Source organism: Haliotis asinina, chromosome 1 (genome assembly GCF_037392515.1).
Source record: "Haliotis asinina isolate JCU_RB_2024 chromosome 1, JCU_Hal_asi_v2, whole genome shotgun sequence".
In the NCBI taxonomy this organism is placed as follows: domain Eukaryota; kingdom Metazoa; phylum Mollusca; class Gastropoda; order Lepetellida; family Haliotidae; genus Haliotis; species Haliotis asinina.
The window spans coordinates 20127577-20147447 of NC_090280.1; the positions used below are offsets into that span (position 1 = coordinate 20127577).

Here is a 19871-nt window from a genome sequence, read left to right on the forward strand (position 1 = left end):
GATGTGAAGACAGACACTGTAGGATGTGAACACATGACACGATGTAAGACATCAACATATGGCCTGATGTAGGACATGAACACATGGCACTGTAGGATGTGAACACATGGCACTATGTAGGATATGAACACATGACATATTTTACCATTACATATGAAAGACTTGTGATTAGTCTTAAGCAGAACACCAAACTCTTTCTTTAAAAAATTGTGGTTAATTCACACCGAGCGATTAAAAGTTGACAACAAGCCGTCTGCTTGACCATCGCCCACCAACGAAACCACAGACAGGTTACGTAACTCTGTCTCCAGAGCCCTGCAGTAACGTCATAGGTGGAACGATTTTCAGTTAGTTGTACAGAAAATGTGTAGCAAACCCGTAATTTTACTTCTTTTCACGATGTCAACAAAGACATTCCGAATTGTTGTGTTGCCATCAATTGCTCCTTGGGGTAGGGTGATGGTGTCACTATGCACAGATTTTGGGTTGTTTTCATCAAGTTAGAAAATCAAAACTACTTTCTACTAGTAGGTTAATATGTATTTGAATCGAAGTGAAAATAATTCGCGATAGAATTCGTTACTTGCTAAATTCACATGGTTTGTAAACGTTCACTCAGCAGTATGTAGACGCTTGTACGTCTTTATATTATAATCATACTTACTTTATAATCACACTTGTATGCATTTTGAAACCTGGAAAAATGAAGCGATCTGCTGATACTTATGGCGAATGTATAACAGGAATGTAATATCTAGACATTTTAGATTTTGCCAGTGTGGATCGTAATTCGCACGCACGCCAGAGTGTATGTTGTTTGTATAATTACACTTCACGATGAAAACAATGATTCTGTTGAATGCTATGACAACGTAATAAAAACAAAATGCAGGTTTGTCAGAAAGGGACCAGAGTACGGAGAGTTTCTGAACTTAGGTGTCCAGAAATAAATTGTGACGTATTCTAAATAGCAGTATTATTTCCTCAAACGATTGACAGGGATAAAACCTGTCCGTGTATGTAACCTCTGCGACGTTGAGCAATCACTTTCACTCACCTCTACACCTCGAAATACACCAGAGCGTATATAACGCTACGTATTCACTCACTCACTCATCTCTTCAGTGGTATCCGAGACGCTAGGTACGGGACACAACTACACCGTGTCCGCCAAGGTGGGACTTTTGACAAGGAACATCAAGATCATCGGAGAGGACTACTCGGGACTCTACAGGGAGAGTTTCGGCGCTCGGGTCATGGTAGCGACTAGCACGAGGGCCAATGGAACCGAAGCTTACAGCGGTAAGTACAGTTAAAGGTGGGTTCACACCTGGCTAGCTATTCTCGAAACGTTCGTAGTCCAACGAACTTCTTAAGCCCATTCTTAACACATTGGCTACGATCAAAGTCAAGAATTCTTAGGCCGAGAATGAAGGCCCTGGTGCACAGCTGCCAGTTTGGTTATATGCCGAAATGAATCTAACAAGAAAGTGTAACCATTTGTCACAAGGGTCCATTTTTGTAGTTTGACTGTCAAGTTGTTTTACAAGACAAAGTAAACGGAGCATTAAAAACATAGTGGACGGGTCAAATCTCATACACGGCGATAAAATATAATCATATCGTGGAACGGACACAATTGTCCTTTATCACATGGACAATGTTTCTGTCCAGAAAGCCTCTTAAAACCGAATGAATTATTGATCTTTAAAATCCAACATATTAAAGTAATGATGGGAATAGAAAAAAAACTGTTTTAGGCTGTTACTCTGTATCCCACAAATTTACACAACTGCAGGTAGAATATGTCGAAATAACTCACGTCGGCCTAACTGGGATGAGAGAGAAGATAATATCCACAAAAGCATGTTTACTTATAAAATCGGGCAAAACGTACGAAATACGAATAGCTGCTAAAAACATTAGATCTGACTGTAAATGGCAATCATGTCGCTCAGCCAGGGATGACGATGGACCGTCGACTCACTTGGCATGAAATGCACGCGCTGCCTACTGGCACAACGTGTCCTCTCAAAGATATGCTTGGACATGACGTGCACTTCCATTCTTTAACTACCCCCTGGAATTATCATATCGTAGCCGATATCTCTGTTCCCCTCCGACTCCAACCATTGTCTGCTTCACCCGTCCTGGTTTTGTTTATGAGACGACCCCCTTCTACCTGTTTCATTTTATAGTGATAGTGAGACTCCATGGTCGTTACATCCTTCGTGGTTCCAGCATGCAAGTTCATTTTTTACGCCAGCTATCGTTTATAATGAAGCTAAGTCTAATTTCAAAATGGGCATTATAAAGTGCCCTTTGTAATATAATATCCTCGCACGCTAATTTACATAAAGCCATCGTCTGTTTCAAACACGTCTTTTTGGTTTTTGAAAGAAGTCCGCATTGTTTCTGCACTAATACCTCCTCAGTAAAGTCCTTATTCCACGTTTCTCTACCACTGGAACTATAGTTAGGCCCAACTTAGTTAAGCAGGTATTTCACATTTTCACATATCAGCTACATAAACTGTTGAGATAAAGGTAAAAAATTAATAAAAATCCTTTTTCCGACAGTGCCATATCTTTAAAATCGGATGCATTATCTTTAAAATCGGACGTTGGCTTTAGTGTGTACCCCTTGAAGCGTTTAATAAATGTTCTCCTCAACCATCCTAAACCAGACGAAAGTCTCCTCATGAAACACCTTGTATTAGTGTCTGTACGTCCTGATTCAAGGCGTTGCCAAGGTCAAGAATGTGGAGTTCTACCACACGGGTCAGGAGGGATATACCAGCTCCTACGACCCACGCTTCTCGCTCGCCTTCATCGGCATCCGTAACAACGACGTACGTCTTTCATACGTATCCTACTGCTCCTTCCACCATGGCTTCGCCCCAGCTGTCGGCATCTTCGGCGTCAAGGACGTTCTGATCGACAACAACGTTGTACACCACACTGTCGGATCGGGTAAGTTTGTGGGTGGAGTAAGGACTATGTTAGAAAGGAAAAGGTGACCGTTGCCGAGTAACAACCGAACATGTCCGCAAGCACAAACACATACAGAAACATGCAAACACGCACGCGGCTACAAACATATGCAAACACAAAGACACGCATGCAGCCACGAACACATACAGACACATGCACACAGCCACAAGCACATGCAGATAAACACAGAAACACGCAGTCACGAACACATACAGACAGAAGCACGCACTCACGAACACATACACACAGAAGCACGCAATCACAAACACATATAGATAAACGCCTGCAGTCACAATCACATACAGACACACGCACTCAGCCATGAACACATGCAGATAAACCCACGCAACCACGAACATATACAGATAAACGCACGCACCCATGAACACATACAGACAGAAGCACACAGTCACGAACACATATCGGTAAACGCCTGCTGTCATGATCACATACAGACACACGCACGCAGCCACGAATACAGACAGACAGAAGCACGCAGCAACGAATACAAACAGATGCACTGCACAACTGTTGATACATCTGCTGGTACGATGTTTAAGGTGCAGTAGATATAGTAACTAATTATCATACAAGTTTATATCGCCTGCTATGGCTCCAGTGAGTTTGGTCCCGGTTGTAAGTCAATGTTTGTCAGAAACATATCTGAGTCTCCATCACGTGTAGGTCCGGGCTAGAACTGGTCTTCAGGAACATGCTTGTCGTAAGAGGCGACTAACGGGATCGGATGGTCATGCTTACTGACATTGTGTCCCAATTGCGTAGACCGATGTTGGTGATGTTGATTACTGCATTGCCTACATTGCCGGACTGGATTATTAATTTTTATAGATCTTCGTCATTTTGCTGGAATGCACGTTAGTGCGGCGTCAGTAAGTCAGTCAGTCAGTGTCTCGTCTCAGACGCTATTATTTACAGACCGTTGTAATCGTTAACCTTGACTCATTGTCTTTTCAGGTATCATATCTGATTCAGTGAATACAGAACTCATTAAAAACCTTGTCACCTTGACATTGTGGCCTGGATCGTATCAGGACAGAGCCGAGTCGGCCAATATCAAATTCGATGGAGCCATAGACGTAATGAAAGCAACCAAAGCCGTCCTCAAGAACAATGTCATGTCAGGTTCAGAACGATCCGGACTCAGATTCAGAGGAGAGGAGTGTTCGGGCGAAAGCGCATGGACCGGAAATGAGGTTCATTCAGGCATGATCGGCATTACCATGTTTATAACCGATGAAGATGTCGTAAGCAAAACGTGTATATACTTTGCAAACTTTGTGCTGTGGAGGAATTACGACTATGGGTTATACTACAACCAGGTGGCCAGTCTGAAGGCGAGGTTCATCACGTCCATTGAGAACGGTATTGGTATATTCCCAATGGTGGTGGGGCCAGGAGCCCTAAGTCACCAGACGTCAGACAAATTTGTTGAGGTGTCGGACTCCATGTTCGTTGGCCAGACCCCATCCTTTGACTGCAATGTACACAAGATCGATACAAGTGACGAAAACTGGAGGTTCAGCTCTCAGGCACGAAGCTTTACCCGTAGTGGAACGGTATCAATGGTCGGCCTCTTGTTCCCTCAGTTTACAGGCGGAGGTAATGCTGCCCCGGAGATGGCTCTTACTAACGTCATGTCATACAACTCCCTCAGTGGCATTATGACTATAAAGGGTAGGTACATTATCAGTCAGTGAATGAGTATAGTTTTACGTCGCTCTCAGCAATACTACAGCTATAGGGCGGCGGTCCGAAAATGATCCAATATGGGCCAGACAATCCACTGATCAACAGCATAGGTATCGATCTACTCAACTGAGATACGATGACATGCGTCTCCCAAGTCAGCGAACCTTACCACCCGATGCCCGTTCGTCGCTTCTTACGACAAGCTCTGGTTACTAAAGGTCAGCTGGCTCTTCACAGGATTTTAGGATTTTTTGGGGGGTGTGGATGTGGGTAGCCTAGTGTTTACTCACTAGCGGTGTTAAACTAAATTGTAAACCAAATGTCACAACTATGTGGTATTTGATTCCCGGAAACTGCAAGCCTATCCTCTGCGTATTGACACGTAGAAACATCGCAAACAATTGTTTTGTAGTGTCATCAACAGTGGTGACGTCATTCAAATCATATTACGTATAGTCAGAATGACATCACAAATGAGCAGCTCCAGATGCTACCATGGGAACCAGCTCAAACGGCCAGCTGATGACACTTCACTGCTGTACCCGTACTCGCTGTAAATGAGTGCAGACAGTAAAAACCTTTTGTTAACAAAGTCGATAAACATCATGTGTTGGCCAATTTCCGGGCGTTATTGGAAAACATTTGGAACCGACGGCGTCAGCCGAAGGTTTCAAATGAAATATTCCTGTATTCCCAAATACTCAATAACACCCGGATATTGACCAGCACGTGATGTTTATCTCCTAATTCACGCATCCAATTTCCAACCTCGTCATCATTTTCACACTATCTCGGTGTATTCTTTCAGATGTCGTGTTCGCCCGTTTTAATGCGTCGTGTGAGACGAGACAGAACGTCGCCATCACGTCCAACAAGAATAACGATGATCTTCAGCACCCTATCAACCTGGAGAAGCTGACTTTCTATAACACGCCTAAAAACAACCGTGCCTACTATCATCATCCTAATGTTGGGTATGTTGGTTTATATGTACACCCTAGATCACCTCTTATTGGTGGGATAGATTCGTATGCTAAACAATAAAAGAAATACAACTCTGTCTTTTTGTCAAGTTTTTAAAAAGAAGACAAAAAAATAAACGCTTACTTTTATGAGATATTATTTTTGTCTAAACGTGCGTTTCTTTTGCTTTTGGCTCGATGCTTTAATATAGTTAGGGTTCGATTACCCACATGGGCACAATGCATGAAGACCATTTCCGGTGTCCCCCGCCTAGATATTGCGGGAATATTTCTAAAAGAGGTGTAAAAAGGTACTCACTCACTCGCTCTTACATCACAACTTTCCAAGAATAGTCTTGATGTATGTGGAGATGAACTTGGCTTCGTATTCAAGAATGTCTAAGACACCAGATATACCTTCTGAATTTTGTAAGTTGAACACAATTCATTATCATTAGTTCGGATCCCTGAATCGTTTATTGTCCATAATCATTAGAAATGTCTTAAACTCTCTCGCTGGCTAGTTGATTAATATATGTTATCTCTAAAATCGAACCACTCTGTAAAGTACAGATTTTTGTCCTGTTCACTTGAACACCGTGCGGGATTCGAACCCACATTCTCAGTCAGCTACCAAATGGCCAGCTCACAAAGTCAGCGATCTTACCCACTCAGTAGCTGGAATGTTGCTGAATGCGGAGGTCCAGACTCGATCATTTACAGATCGCCTCTACGTAACTGGAATGTTGCTGAATGCTGAGGTCCAGACTCGATCATTTACAGATCGCCTCTACGTAACTGGAATGTTGCTGAATGCAGAGGTCCAGACTCGATCATTTACAGATCGCCTCTACGTAACTGGAATGTTGCTGAATGCTGAGGTCCAGACTCGATCATTTACAGATCGCCTCTACGTAACTGGAATGTTGCTGAATGCGGAGGACCAGACTCGATCATTTACAGATCGCCCCTACGTAGCTGAAATAGTGCTGAATGCGGTGTAAACCTCTCTCACGCTCACTCAGTGACTTACTCGTCTTCATCTGCTTCAGCAAGGTCAACCCGTCTGACTGCGTGGACATGGACTGTGATGCCATGAAGAAGCTTATAATAAGGGACATGGATGGGTCTCTGCTTGGTTCACCCGGTTCCATCATCTCCAGGTCGGAATGGGAGTGGAATGGAGACAGGCGGAGAGGTCTCGGGGATTACAGGATTCCAAAGCAGATGCTAACTGACCTGTCCGGCAACAGAATCAATGTGTCACAAATAGCTCCAAACAAAGGTAGGGTTCATTAACTAGTCAAGTCTCAGATATGATTATAATGAATATCAGTAGAAAATAGCAGCCTACATGGTTCGAATCCTCGATCCGAGGAAAAGGCGACTAACGAGGTGGGATGGTAAGGCTCGCTGGCTTGGTTGACACGTTCCTATTTGCATAGATAAATGCTCATGCTGTCAATCACTGAATTATCTGATCAGGAATTGATTATTCATAGACCGCCGCCGTATAACTGGAATACTGCTGAGTGCGGCGTAAAACTGAAGTCACTCAGACATTCCAATCTGAAATGAACAAAAAAGCAATATAATCAATTTCTTAGGGCAAACTTTGGTCTTCAGTAACCCATGCTTGACGTAAGAGACGACTCTCAGCCAGGAGTAACTGACATCCTGTGTTACACCTAATAACAACCGTGTCTTCTATCAGCATCAAAGTGTTGAGTCATGAATATGATTAGATCACCTTGTCTTTTTATATGACAACCTTCCAAGAATCTGCATGTTGGGATGGACTTGGCACGTGAAGACCTGGGTTAGAATTGGTCTTCAGTAACCCTTGTTTGTCGTAACGAGACGAGCAAAGGGATCGGGTGGTCAGGCTTAATGGCCTTGTTGGTATATGTCATCGTATTTGCGTAGATCCATGTTCATGATTGTGTGTTGATGACGGGATCGTCAGATGCAGACCGTCACCATGTAGCTGGAATATTGCTGATTTCGGTGTTACACTACACACTCACTGCAATGGTTTTGTGTTTGCAGGTATTGTGCGTAATGCACAGTGTGCCTTCTATGACCCATGGAATGCTTATGAATGTCACGAAATTGATCACGTGATGCTGGTCATTGAGAACATGGATGAGGACACAGAGTTGAGAAGGCTGTCGCCTGTCGCCATCCTCAGCAACCAATATGTCGACCTCATCAACGGCCCACAGGACCACGGCTGGTGTGCAGGCTACACGTGTCAAAAGAGGATTTCAACTTTCCATGCCTTAATACCGGAAGGTCAGTTGCCGAATAATTGATAGCACCTCTTTGTCCAGTTAGTGTCTCCTTCCTCGTCCCTGTCAGGAGAGAATGAGTGACCCCTGTCCGTTATAAGTAAGATCAGCGTCCCGTCCATGTTCCTATCAGAAGAGGATGAGGGGTAAACTCCTGCCCTTTATATGGAATCGAAGATCACCGTCCCATCTCTATATCTGCCGTCAGATCAGTTATAAATAGCTTTCCTTTGTAAGAATGATCAGCCTTATCAGAATAAATCAGTGATTAATTCCTGTCCAATATTCACAAATCAGTGATCCATCCCTATCATTACTCCCTGTCCCATAGTAGGAAGATCAGTGTCCCTATCAGAATACAACAGTGATAAACCCTTATCCGTTGTTAAGACAATCAGTGCCCCATCCCTATCAGAAAACCAGCGGTAAATCCCTGTCGTAGAGGAGAAAACTCGCCTTCGAGTTTTGGTAGACAATGTAAAGCCATCGGGGTCGGGAAATCCCTCCCCCTCCGGTTTTCAATTGTCAACCAAAACCGAGCGAGGAGAAATGTTTTCTCTACCATATATACTGTCAATGATGGGTAATTACAATGTATTCGATCATTTAATGAAGCTACATATATAATTATAACTAAAGCGCGCGTAAAATCAGTTTGATCACAATAACTATATGTAGATAATTTAAACCCACCTCTTTCGTCGGGCTGGTGGCCGTGCAGTGGAGCGTCTACCCACGATTCTGAGATTTCCAGTTGCAATCCCGCTTGGGAAAACGTTTGTATTGTGAGTTTAATCATTTTTTAATTGATTTTAAACACCCATGTATCATGTGAATGTTAATGTTCATGTAAAGTTATATTATATTACACCTGATGAAGGTATAACAGGTGTTAAGGGTGTGGTTGCCTCGTCTATATTACACCTGATGAAGATATAACACCTTTTATGGGTGTGGTTGCCTCGTCTATATTACACCTTATGAAGGTATAACAGGTGTTAGGGGTGTGGTTGCCTCGTCTATATCACACCTAATGAAGGTATAACAGGTGTTAAGGGTGTGGTTGCCTCGTCTATATGACACCTGACGAAGGTATAACCGGTGTTAGGGGTGTGGCTGCCTCGTATATATTACACCTGACGAAGGTATGACAGGTGTTAGGGGTGTGGTTACCTCGTCTATATTACACCTGACGAAGGTATAACAGGTGTTAGGGTGTGGTTGCCTCGTCCATATTACACCTGATGAAGGTATAACAGGTGCTAGGGGTGTGATTGCCTCGTATATATTACACCTGATGAAGGTATAACAGGTGTTAGGGGTGTGATTGCCTCGTCTATATTACACCTGATGAAGGTATAACAGGTGTTAGGGGTGTGCTGCCTCGTATATATTACACCTGACGAAGGTATAACAGGTGTTAGGGGTGTGGCTGCCTCGTATATATTACACCTGACGAAGGTATAACAGGTGTTAGGGGTGTGGTTACCTCGTATATATTACACCTGATGAAGGTATAACAGGTGTTAGGGTGTGGTTGCCTCGTCTATATTACACCTGATGAAGGTATAACAGGTGTTAGGGTGTGATTGCCTCGTCTATATTACACCTGATGAAGGTATAACAGGTGTTAGGGTGTGGTTGCCTCGTCTATATCACACCTGATGAAGGTATAACAGGTGTTATTGCTGGTGTAAGAACATCAGTTTCGTCAGACTAGCAACAATTCAGTGATGCATCCTTGTCCATTTTCAGGAAAATCAGTATCCCGTTCCTATCCCTCTCAGAAGAAATCCCTGTCTCTTATATCAGTGTCCCGACCCTATCAGAAGAAATCAGTCATAAACCTCTGTTCATAATTTGGAAAATCACTTTCCCATCCTTGTCAGACGTCTGCCGTATAGATACAATGATGCCCATGCAGCGTTTAACAGCAAAGAACCGAACAGAAGATGACTGATAAACCTCTGTCAGTGAACATGTTGGCGTGTGACTTTGGCTATTTTACTCACTCAGCGGATATACCATGATAGTCCTGTCATATCATTAAAGACTTTTAACCTCTCGCCGTTGCAGGTGACAAAAGTGACATCTACTTCACCGGAACGTCCCCTCATGTCTTGCGACTCCAACTGATTAACGCGGACAACACCAAGTCCGCCAGGGTGGGAGTTTATTACTCCGAACGACACAGGCTCGACGTGTACGTCGGTGACAACTTCATCCTTCCCAACAATGCTGAAATGAAGAACGGCAAATACTCGTACAAGAACGGCATCACCAACACCCAATGCCTCCCCGACCCAAAGACGGCTACACACGGGGAGAACTGCATGATCCAAGACGAAGGGATGATGTTCGTGAACCTCCGTGGATCGGTACCCGTGGAGATCCGAACAACAATACAGTATGTGGTCGGGATGACCTTCCTGACCGAAGAGGAATTCTTCGGCGAAAACATTGTCCTAAATCTAGCCAGGTTCCTAAAAGTTGACATTAGCATGGTCAGGGTTGTGAAAATCGTTCGAGCGTCCGGATCTCGACGACGGCGTGCTGTCACAGAGACGACGGTGGTGCTCGAGTATGGGGACCCCCCTGGTACCCCTGCTGGGAGCGCGACATCGTATGAGGCTCTGGACAGTGCTGACGCAGCAGTGACTAATGCAGTGGCCCTTGATAGACTGAACATTGGCCCCGGTGGGTCAAGCCCTAGTCGCGTCGAAGTGATTCCAGCCCTTCCCCCTGTGGCCAGCGATGCCTGGCAACACGTGGTGCCGGACACGAAGCCCTACACACTGTCCAAGGCTGGAAGGATGAGCTTCTATGAACCAGCTGTTGAGGGACGTGAAGGACAACCCTTCCTCACCCCGATGAGGATCAGGCTATACGATGATTCAGTAAGTAAAAGAGAGGCGATGGTGCAGCGGAAGATCCGGGCTCGATTCCCCACATGGGTACAATGCGTGAAGCCCATTTCTGGTGTCCCCTCAGTGATATTACTGGAATGTTTAATAAAGAGACGTACATCATACCCACTGTATGTAAAATATCTAGGTGTATTGACAGATTTTTGGCTTGTTCCATTAACACCACACTATTCCAAATACTGGTATAGACGATTTAAAATGCTGATAATAGCCATAAAATCTAGTGACTGACATTATGAGCATCGCTCTAAGCAACTGTGATAGGATGATCCGCCAGCAAGCCTGCACATTCGATCATGTAATGTGCCACTTATGACATGCTCCTTTCACGAAGCAAACTTTATTAAGGTTAAAGGTAACTCCCATTCTTTAACATTGCACTACGGTTATCTTTGTGATCAACCATCACCTTAGTGCTTTGTGAAGGAAGTCTTGGTCTAATCCGGATCTTCATGGGGCAAGAGATAAGTTGGTACAGAACGTATCACAGGTAATATGTAGACCACAAAACTCAATCACCCACTCATCGTTTTAATTCCAGGGAGCTGCCCTTGTGAAACTTGGAACAGATCTTAACCCATGGCAGATTGAAGCCACTTTGAAAAAAGGAGCCGGAAGTGACGCGTCCGCCATGTTGGGAGGAAACACTGTGGTGAACATGACAGGTGGATGGGCAAACTTCACCGATCTGTATATTTCTCACCGGGGATCAGATTACATGGTAGAGTTTAATGTCATCTCCCCAGAGTCCAACTTCACGGAGGTCTCCCCTGCTCTCACCATCTTGAAGAGGGAGCTAAATGCCTATGTAGCCAACAGGACGGAAATACCGTTTGAAGACAGTCCCATGTCTCTCCAACTGAAGCTGAAGGACCAGGGAACGAACATACCCCTGTCGGATATAGCATGGAGGGTAAGATTTCCATGTCGTACTTGTCAGCGTCCATGTCGTAAATATTAGATGTCAATAAAAACACCAGAAAAAATTATCAAGTATCTCCCTTTCTAAAGGGTCATGTTTTTCCCTGTCCATAAAGAGCTGTTTCCATTTGGGTACGACATAGTGAGTGAGTGAGTGAGTTGAGTTTAGTTTCACGCCGCACTCAGCAATATTCCAGCTATATGGCGTCGGTCTGCAAATAATCGAGTCTGGACCAGACAGTCCAGTGATCAACAGCATGACCATCGATCTGCTCAACTGACCATCTGATCGCCTCTTACGGCAAGCACAGTCGCCTTTTATGACGAGCATGGGTTGCTGATGACCTATTTCACCCCGGATCTTCACGACAGACACCTGTGGTCTCGGTTTCGAGATTCTTCATTCCTCGAATACTGTTCCCAGGTAACAAGCCTTGAAGATCGGAGTTAGACTAAAGTCTTGATCTTCAGTAACCCGTGCTTGTTGTAAGAGGCGACTAATCGGATCGGGTGGGCAGGCTCATGACTTGGTTGACACTTGTCATCGTATTACATTGTGTATATCGATGCTCATGCTGTTAATCACTTGATTGTCTGGGTAAGATTCGTCTATCTACAGACCGCCGCCATGTAACTGGAATATTGCTGCGCGTGGCGTCAAACACAAATCTAACCAACAAACCAATCCTATGAATGCTAACAGTGAGCATAGGTGATCAAGATAGCTTTGTTATCGGTGTACTCTGCACTGGAATGTTGCAGAAAGCGTGGTGATACTAAACTCGATCAATCAATCAATCACGGTGACATCCCTGATTATCATAACATTGTCACCTGACGGAGCCGATCGTTTGTGGTTTGTCAGATTATGTTCAAGCTGCCTGGATGTACTTTCGATGCATTCTCAATGAATGCGGCGCAAAATAGCAATTAGTGACTCATGCACTTCCTTCTCTAATTCAGGGTCACACGTGGTCGGTGACAGCTTCGATGACGGAAGGCAACATGACCGGAACGAAGACTGTCAGTTTCGACGCTGCCACTGGTCTGGCTACTTTCAGTGACCTTGAAATTGACGAAATCGGACGCTACTACATCAAGTTCCATGTGACGTCAACGCCAGCAGATTACGACTTCATCTACGAGGGTTACATCGACATCACTAACGCTGCCCTGGAGGGAGCACCCAAGGAGAGGACAACTATGTGTCAGTTCAAGTTCGACACCAGTTTTGACGCCCTTCAGTCTCCAAAGGATGTGGCAAGGTTCGCCCGCAAATGGGCTATCTCAAAGAAAAACCAAGGGATAAAAGTCAAAGACTCGACAGCAGCAGCAGGTGAGTCTGTCCGTGTCTGGAGTTGAAAAATATCAACATATTGTCAAAATATGAAGAAGGGTCCAAATTATTATAGTCATGGAGCAGGGATAGTTTCATTGCATCGGACAAGAGGCAAAAGCTAATGTTCTGGGGAGCCTCAAAAACAGTTGCGTCCCTTAGATGTGCTAGGATCAAGGATTTGTAAATGCCTAAATGCGTCATGGGTACAATGTGTGAAGCTCAATTTCTTGTCCCCTGTCTTGATATCGCTGGGATATTGTTACCGGCGGCGTAAAACTAAGCTCACTCACTCAGTGTCGCCGTTACAGGCAGTGTCCTCGCCACACTGGTGTTGGAAGGGAGCAACGCTGGCGTTAGTCAGTCCATTGACGAAATGTGCAAGGAGGTGGAGAGGGGTGAGAAGTACAGCTTCGGCGGACAAAGTGTCAGACTCATGCCCTACATGATGGTGGATGGCAAGAATGTGTACGGAGTCTCGTGTGGGCCAACTGTGAGTACAAAATACACGGCACGTTTGTGACTATTAAAGTCGTGACGATACACGCTTGAAATGCGGATTAAAGTACTGACGGTGAACGTATGTGAGTTAAACCATGGACGGTGCACCTTTGAAAATGTACTGACGGTGCATATTTAAGGCCAATATTTAATTACTGATGGTGTGCATTTCAAACATTTAAAGAAATATCTAGGTATTTATTACAAACGAACGACGAGAACAGTGTGAATCCGCGCATTGGGTTCGGGGTTTAGAACTGTCCTTGAGACACACGGCGACATAAATCGCCTAAGATGCCTGAGTCAACCGTGTTTTCGGTTTCTTGACCAGCCAAGGTCCTATGTTACACGAAGTTTGTTTTATCACACAGAACGCAGACAAAGGCTTGAACCCCGGAATCATCGCTGCTATTGTTCTGGTCATCCTACTCTTCATCATCATCCTCGTCGTCTTCCTCGTCTGGAAGTTTGCCATCGTTCCCAAGACAAAAACCTACGGTAGGCACAGAACACATGTTTCACCCGAAACAATCATGACATCCTTATGGTTAAACAAATCTGAAATGTTTGCAAATTTGAATACTTTTATACACAGTTCAAGTCAAAACCTTGATTACACAACTGTTTTTCCTGCTGACTGGGGTCTGTCCTATTGCGCAACTTACTGTAATAACCAGTACAGAATTTTGAGACCAATTCATGGAAATGAATATATAAATATTCATCAGTATTATTTGATGCAGCTAATCACTTGTATATTACAACACTACACTTCTAATCCTTGCGAAAACTCCATGCAGCGTGCTCCCTTGCACACCGTACTCTGACAAACGGAAATCTAGGGAATCTCAAAACGAGGCTCGGTCGCTAGAGACGTTTGGTAGTCTTGATATTTACATTACAGAAGTACACTTAATGAGCGCAAAGAACATAAAAGAATTGTAACTCATAGCCAGATGAACTGTGAATCATTTTCCGACGTCATAAAACGGGGTCAGTCTTTGACGTCTACCTTTCGTCATGCTGTCTAAACCTTGCCATATGATATTTTGAAATACGCTTTTTAAAGTTTTTAACTAAAATCATTTGCGAATACCAGTTTCTTCTGAAACAAGGAATGAGAATCTCGTGTAATCATAGTTGATTGTAGTGTCTCTTTACACTTTCACGAGAAAAAAATGCACCAGCTGGTCTATGAGACTCGTGTTTGGGTGAAAGCTAGGTTAACAACGGAACAGATATATCTGTAAACGTACCGCATCATTGTTATGCTATTTCACTCTCTTTCGTCACCCGCCAGGAGAACGAAAGGTCGCGGGTTCGATCCCGGGCCGCGTCATGCCAAAGACGTTAAATATGGTGCTTGTTGGCCTGTGCTTGGTGCTCGGCATTCGAAGGTACACTTACTGGTAGGCTCGGAGTCACTATGACATGTCTGAGGGTGAGCTAGCACTATAAATGCAGATGTAGTCTGGGCTAATACTAGCAGCCAAACATACATTCATGCACGTCGTCAAGAGCGTAACATTTTTAAGTGCGGCACAAATGATTCTTTTTCCGTCAGACGTTCGGGAAGTAACAAGTGGTGAGATATCTCCAATACAATTATTTCATACTTACAACTTCTATTGATTTTTTATTCTTCGTTGTTGAAACTTAACTAACAATTGTCTTAATACTATTTGACTAACTGTTTGTGACGTTAACGGATGCTAACTGTGGAGAATTGAATGTCAACATTTAGATCGAGGCTTGAGGGTGGTGAGCGATGGGAGTCGGTTGAGAATAAGAACTTTTTGTAACTGTTGAAGAGATAGTTGGGAATACTCCTTGCGCTCAGGTCGTTGTTTTGGTTCGTTGTTCTTTAACGCCGTTCCCAGCAATATTCCAGCCATATGGCGGCTGTCTGTAAATAATCGACTGTGAACCATACAATTATGTGATCAAGAGCATCGCTGTGTGGGTCCTCCTTTATTAGATTGCGTCTTGTCTCTGAGAAGGTCGTTGCCTTAAACAATAGATGTACTTTTCGGTTCTCGTGGTATTGGTTATGTAGGTAGTGTTTAGTAATATATACAGAGACTTGCGAAAAAAGGCAGTGTTGATCGGTATGCGATCACCATTGTTGTTATGATTATCATCCTCATTATCGATTTAGGTAATTTCTGTTAAATTCCTGTTTGTAATACCCGTGCATGTCCCGGGGCAGAATAGGCCTACAGCAACCCATGCTTGCTATAAAAGGCGACTAGCGGGATCGGGTGGTCAGGCGCGCTGACTTGGTTGACACATGTCATCGGTTCCCAATGGCGCAGATCGATGCTCATGTTGTTGGTCTTCGGTTTGTCTGGTCCAGACTCGATTATATGTGTGTATGTTTGCCTTGTAATCGCACTAATCGTGTGACAGCTGTGGTTTCTGTGACTGCACGATGTAAATGTATCTTGTAATATTAAACCGACGGGTTTCCACAAATTTAATCAGTAATACAGCTTGCTAACGTGGTTTGTTCACAAATGACTCATTAAGAATAAAGTTGTTGCCATCTGTTAACATTGCTGCTTTCTCCCACATAGCGGTTTGAAGGGGTATTATGGAACAGAACACAAAACTTATAAAACTTATCCAATATTTCATCACAAAACTTGTCTTGTGCCTTTTGATAGCTTTGACTTCTGAATAAAATATTTTTGGCTTTTCCATCATGGATTTGTTGCTCTTTTCCGGAGCAGAACGTAGAAACCGTTCACTGTTTCACCAAACTTGGCATACAGATAGGTCAGGAGTGCCTTTTGGTAATTTTTGGTTTCTGAATAAAACATTTTTTGCGATTCCATGGGAACAAGTTGTCTGAAATTGGTGGCACTCCTTACCGGAGCAGAACCTTTCTTTACTCTCCTATCGCTTTGTAGGTATATTTGACTTACGAGTATCGCTCTATTTCAAGTATCCAAATTACCGAGCATAAACCACGGAAACACTCAGGCACACTGTTATTGATACAAGCGTGCCAGTATATGAAGTTTACGTGAATATGTTTTCGTTAGATCTATGTGAAGGACATTGTTACATTTGGCTTAGTTGTAACCAGCTGACAGATTTATGAAGGGTATGTTTTCATTGCATCTTTTTAGTCTTCTTGTTCGTCTTCATGACCTCAACAAACCAACTGCGGTGTATGGACAACCATAAGGGACAAAATCTTTATAATATACGATTTGGGTTCACAAAATATACCAATCACTCAAACTTCCTTCTTCCTGCAAACCATACTTTCAGAACCTCTCTTAAAAGACAAAAATGTGTATTTTGAAGCCGTGGTAAAAGAAGTGCTCTCGCCATGTCAGATACGTGATATGAATAATATATCGCTATTTTAAAAGCAGTATAAAACAATCCCACCCACTTCTCCCCATATCTGGGCCAGCCATATTTTAGATCACTTCCAAGTACATGAAGTACTGCAGAGTACGACATTGAGCCCATGTTGGTGTCTCCCGCCGTGAAAGTTGCTTGTAGCGGCGTGAAACTAAACTCACACGCATATTTTATCAGATTCGAGCGCAGACATCCGGCCACTTGGCAAGGGCAAGTACAGCATTGAAGACTATCTGTTCCGTGAGAAGACATTCAACAGCATTAGAAACCACGTACCCGTCCCCAACGCTCCCGCAGCAACCACAGGGACAGCCTTCAGCCTCAGCGTCGACAGCCGCCTGGACATGTACGATGACAGACCAACGTCCAGTGTCAGTGCACGGTCACTGCCCCAGAAGATGCCCCTTCCATCCGATTAGACCGCGTTCACCTGGATTAAACAGCTCTTGGCGACTGTTTCGGGTGCCTTATTACACAACAAACTCAGTCCATAAGACTATATTAAGTTATTGGCGTCACAATTTACAATTGCTTTAAGATCGCTTGGTACAACATTACCTTGAGCGTTTCAAAGGAAAGTGCTAAGAAAAACACACAAATAAGCCATTTATTAATGTCTTCACATAGATAAACCGTTATTAGCTTAAAATTCATTTACATAAATGTGATTATAAATACATTTTTTATATATTTGCAAAACTGTTAAATTGCTGTGTATATTTTGTTATGTGAAATGTCATAATCCCGATTTATTTTAAACGGTGTTTAAGTCTGGTTATCAATTTGAAACTCGTCACCTGAAAAATATATTGTGTTCGCCACGCACCTGTACACACACTACTAATTGGTATTGTAGCGTATAACCTACCCATGTGTACATGTTTATATATTTGTGTGCTTTACTCTGTGTGTATGTTTATGAAGCTAATTTCATTGCTGTTTGTGAAAACAGACTCATATTAATGCACTTGATTTATACTTCGTATAGCTGAAAAAATATTAACATTAGCATCATTAAATCAACGAAATTCATTATCCGGAAATATTATTGTAATGTTTATTTATTTCTAACGTAACAAAGTACGTTCAATGTTAAAGTCACGAGGGCACGTGTGTGATCCTTGTTATGTGTAAATTGAGCCTTACCGGAAAAGATGCCTTGCGTTTCGTTATAAAGGAACTGTCACACGTGAATTATGTTAGATTAGCACTAATATTGTGTGAATTTATATGTTGTTGTTATATAACCCACTCGTGACGTGTCAGGAGTGTTACAACTCATGATGATCATATGTACTGGAATTTAATATTGCTGAGGTCCATTATCACTTCACACCAGTAGTTCAAGCCTTCACCCTACGCCTTTAAGACCTGCAATGATGCTAAACGTTCAACTATTCCACGATCTCACTTTTTGACCTGTGCATAAAACGTTTGGTAGTCTTTACCCCATGTTCGATTCAACCCAAGGGTACAAAATGTGAACACGTTCCTGTTATCTCATTTTAAGGCTTGTGTATAAAGTGATTGCTTGCGGCACTTCAGACCAGCGTTCGATTCCCGTATGTAATATTGTCTCTGTGATTTTTTTACTGTGAAATGGAATGTTTCTGGTTACTTCGAAATACGTAGTTGGCTTTGTCGTCAAAGAAAAATATATCAGTTACATTTAACATGTTTAAAGGAAACTTTGTGTGTGTGAAATCAGGAGACAAAAATGCATTTCCAGTATTTTCTCTTCCCCTGCCAGAATATCAAATTCACGGTACCTCGTGTGTCAGGTTTGCGAAATGTGCATAAATGATACCGTTGTTTCCATAGATGCAGCATTTACGAACAAATAAACCACACTGACATCAAGTAACCAAGTGGTTAAAGCGTTTGCTCGTCAAGCCGAAAACGCAGGTTCGATTACCCATATGGGCAAAATGTGTGAAGCGCATATCTGGTGTCACACACACACACACACACACACACACATATATATATATATATATATATCTGTTATGCGGGTTAATAAACCGCCATCATTCCATCTATATAATAATAAATGACTAACACTGAAACTACACTGACAATCGGAGAAAACAAGCTTTATGCATATACATGTGTATGTCGTGCTTATAAAATAGTGAAGCATATATTTACAGTTTCTGTGTTGATGAATAGTTAGTTTTATACTTAATGTAATTCACGCTTGTAAAATGCGCACGTCTTTCATCTTTATTGCGGATACCGTTAACCTTTATACGTTGAACCATTAAATAGCCAGTTATTGTCTCTCCTGTTCCTGGTATTCGAAAGCAAATCTGTCACTGTAAGTCGTACGGTTTTCTCAGAATGCTTTGAAATCCCAACATGTTCTGTTATTACATTTCTTAATATCGTCATACCGTCCTTTGTATGTCTCTCAGAATATTTGCCATACGTGTATCTGTGATAAACCTATTTTCTTCTCAAAAGTGTTTTATTAAACATATTCTTTAAAACTGATATGTGTTCGGTTTGTTGTCAGATTCAACGGTACGTTCAACGGATTAGAATTAGTCTTGAGAAGTCCATGCTTGTTATAAGAAGTGACTGATGAAATCAAGATCACTGCCTTGTTTGTCACAGTATCATATGTCATCGTGGCCCAATGGCTTAGCTCGGTGCTCTTGATGTAGATCACTGGATTGTCTTTTCCAGAATCGATTATTTACAGACAGCCGACACATAGTTGGAATAGTGCTTATTGCGGTGCTAAACAACGAACAATCATATTGTGGGATTGATTTACTGAAACAGGAGTCTCAGTATCCTAGTCAGGCAATGACCTGCTTTCTAGCTGATCCGAATGTTCTCGTGAGAAA

General features: G+C 42.9%; 1 protein-coding gene across 6 annotated transcripts in view; it reads left to right on the forward strand.

The window, feature by feature from the left end:
* The window catches only part of LOC137288259 (fibrocystin-L-like), a 108668-nt gene extending 89702 nt beyond the window's left edge, over positions 1-18966 (forward strand). For 5 of the 6 annotated variants that reach the window (XM_067820736.1, XM_067820727.1, XM_067820762.1 and 2 more), the window contains 13 exons: positions 1126-1302; positions 2742-2972; positions 3969-4688; positions 5512-5677; positions 6718-6950; positions 7715-7960; positions 10033-10853; positions 11425-11796; positions 12768-13140; positions 13452-13633; positions 14013-14139; positions 15206-15226; positions 17197-18966. In XM_067820736.1, coding sequence (XP_067676837.1) covers positions 1126-1302; positions 2742-2972; positions 3969-4688; positions 5512-5677; positions 6718-6950; positions 7715-7960; positions 10033-10853; positions 11425-11796; positions 12768-13140; positions 13452-13633; positions 14013-14139; positions 15206-15226; positions 17197-17438 — 3911 coding nt within the window. In that variant the 3' untranslated portion in view covers positions 17439-18966. The remainder of the gene's footprint in view (positions 1-1125; positions 1303-2741; positions 2973-3968; positions 4689-5511; positions 5678-6717; positions 6951-7714; positions 7961-10032; positions 10854-11424; positions 11797-12767; positions 13141-13451; positions 13634-14012; positions 14140-15205; positions 15227-17196) is intronic. The other variant, XM_067820744.1, reaches the window with a different exon arrangement.
* Positions 18967-19871: the final 905 nt, after the last annotated feature.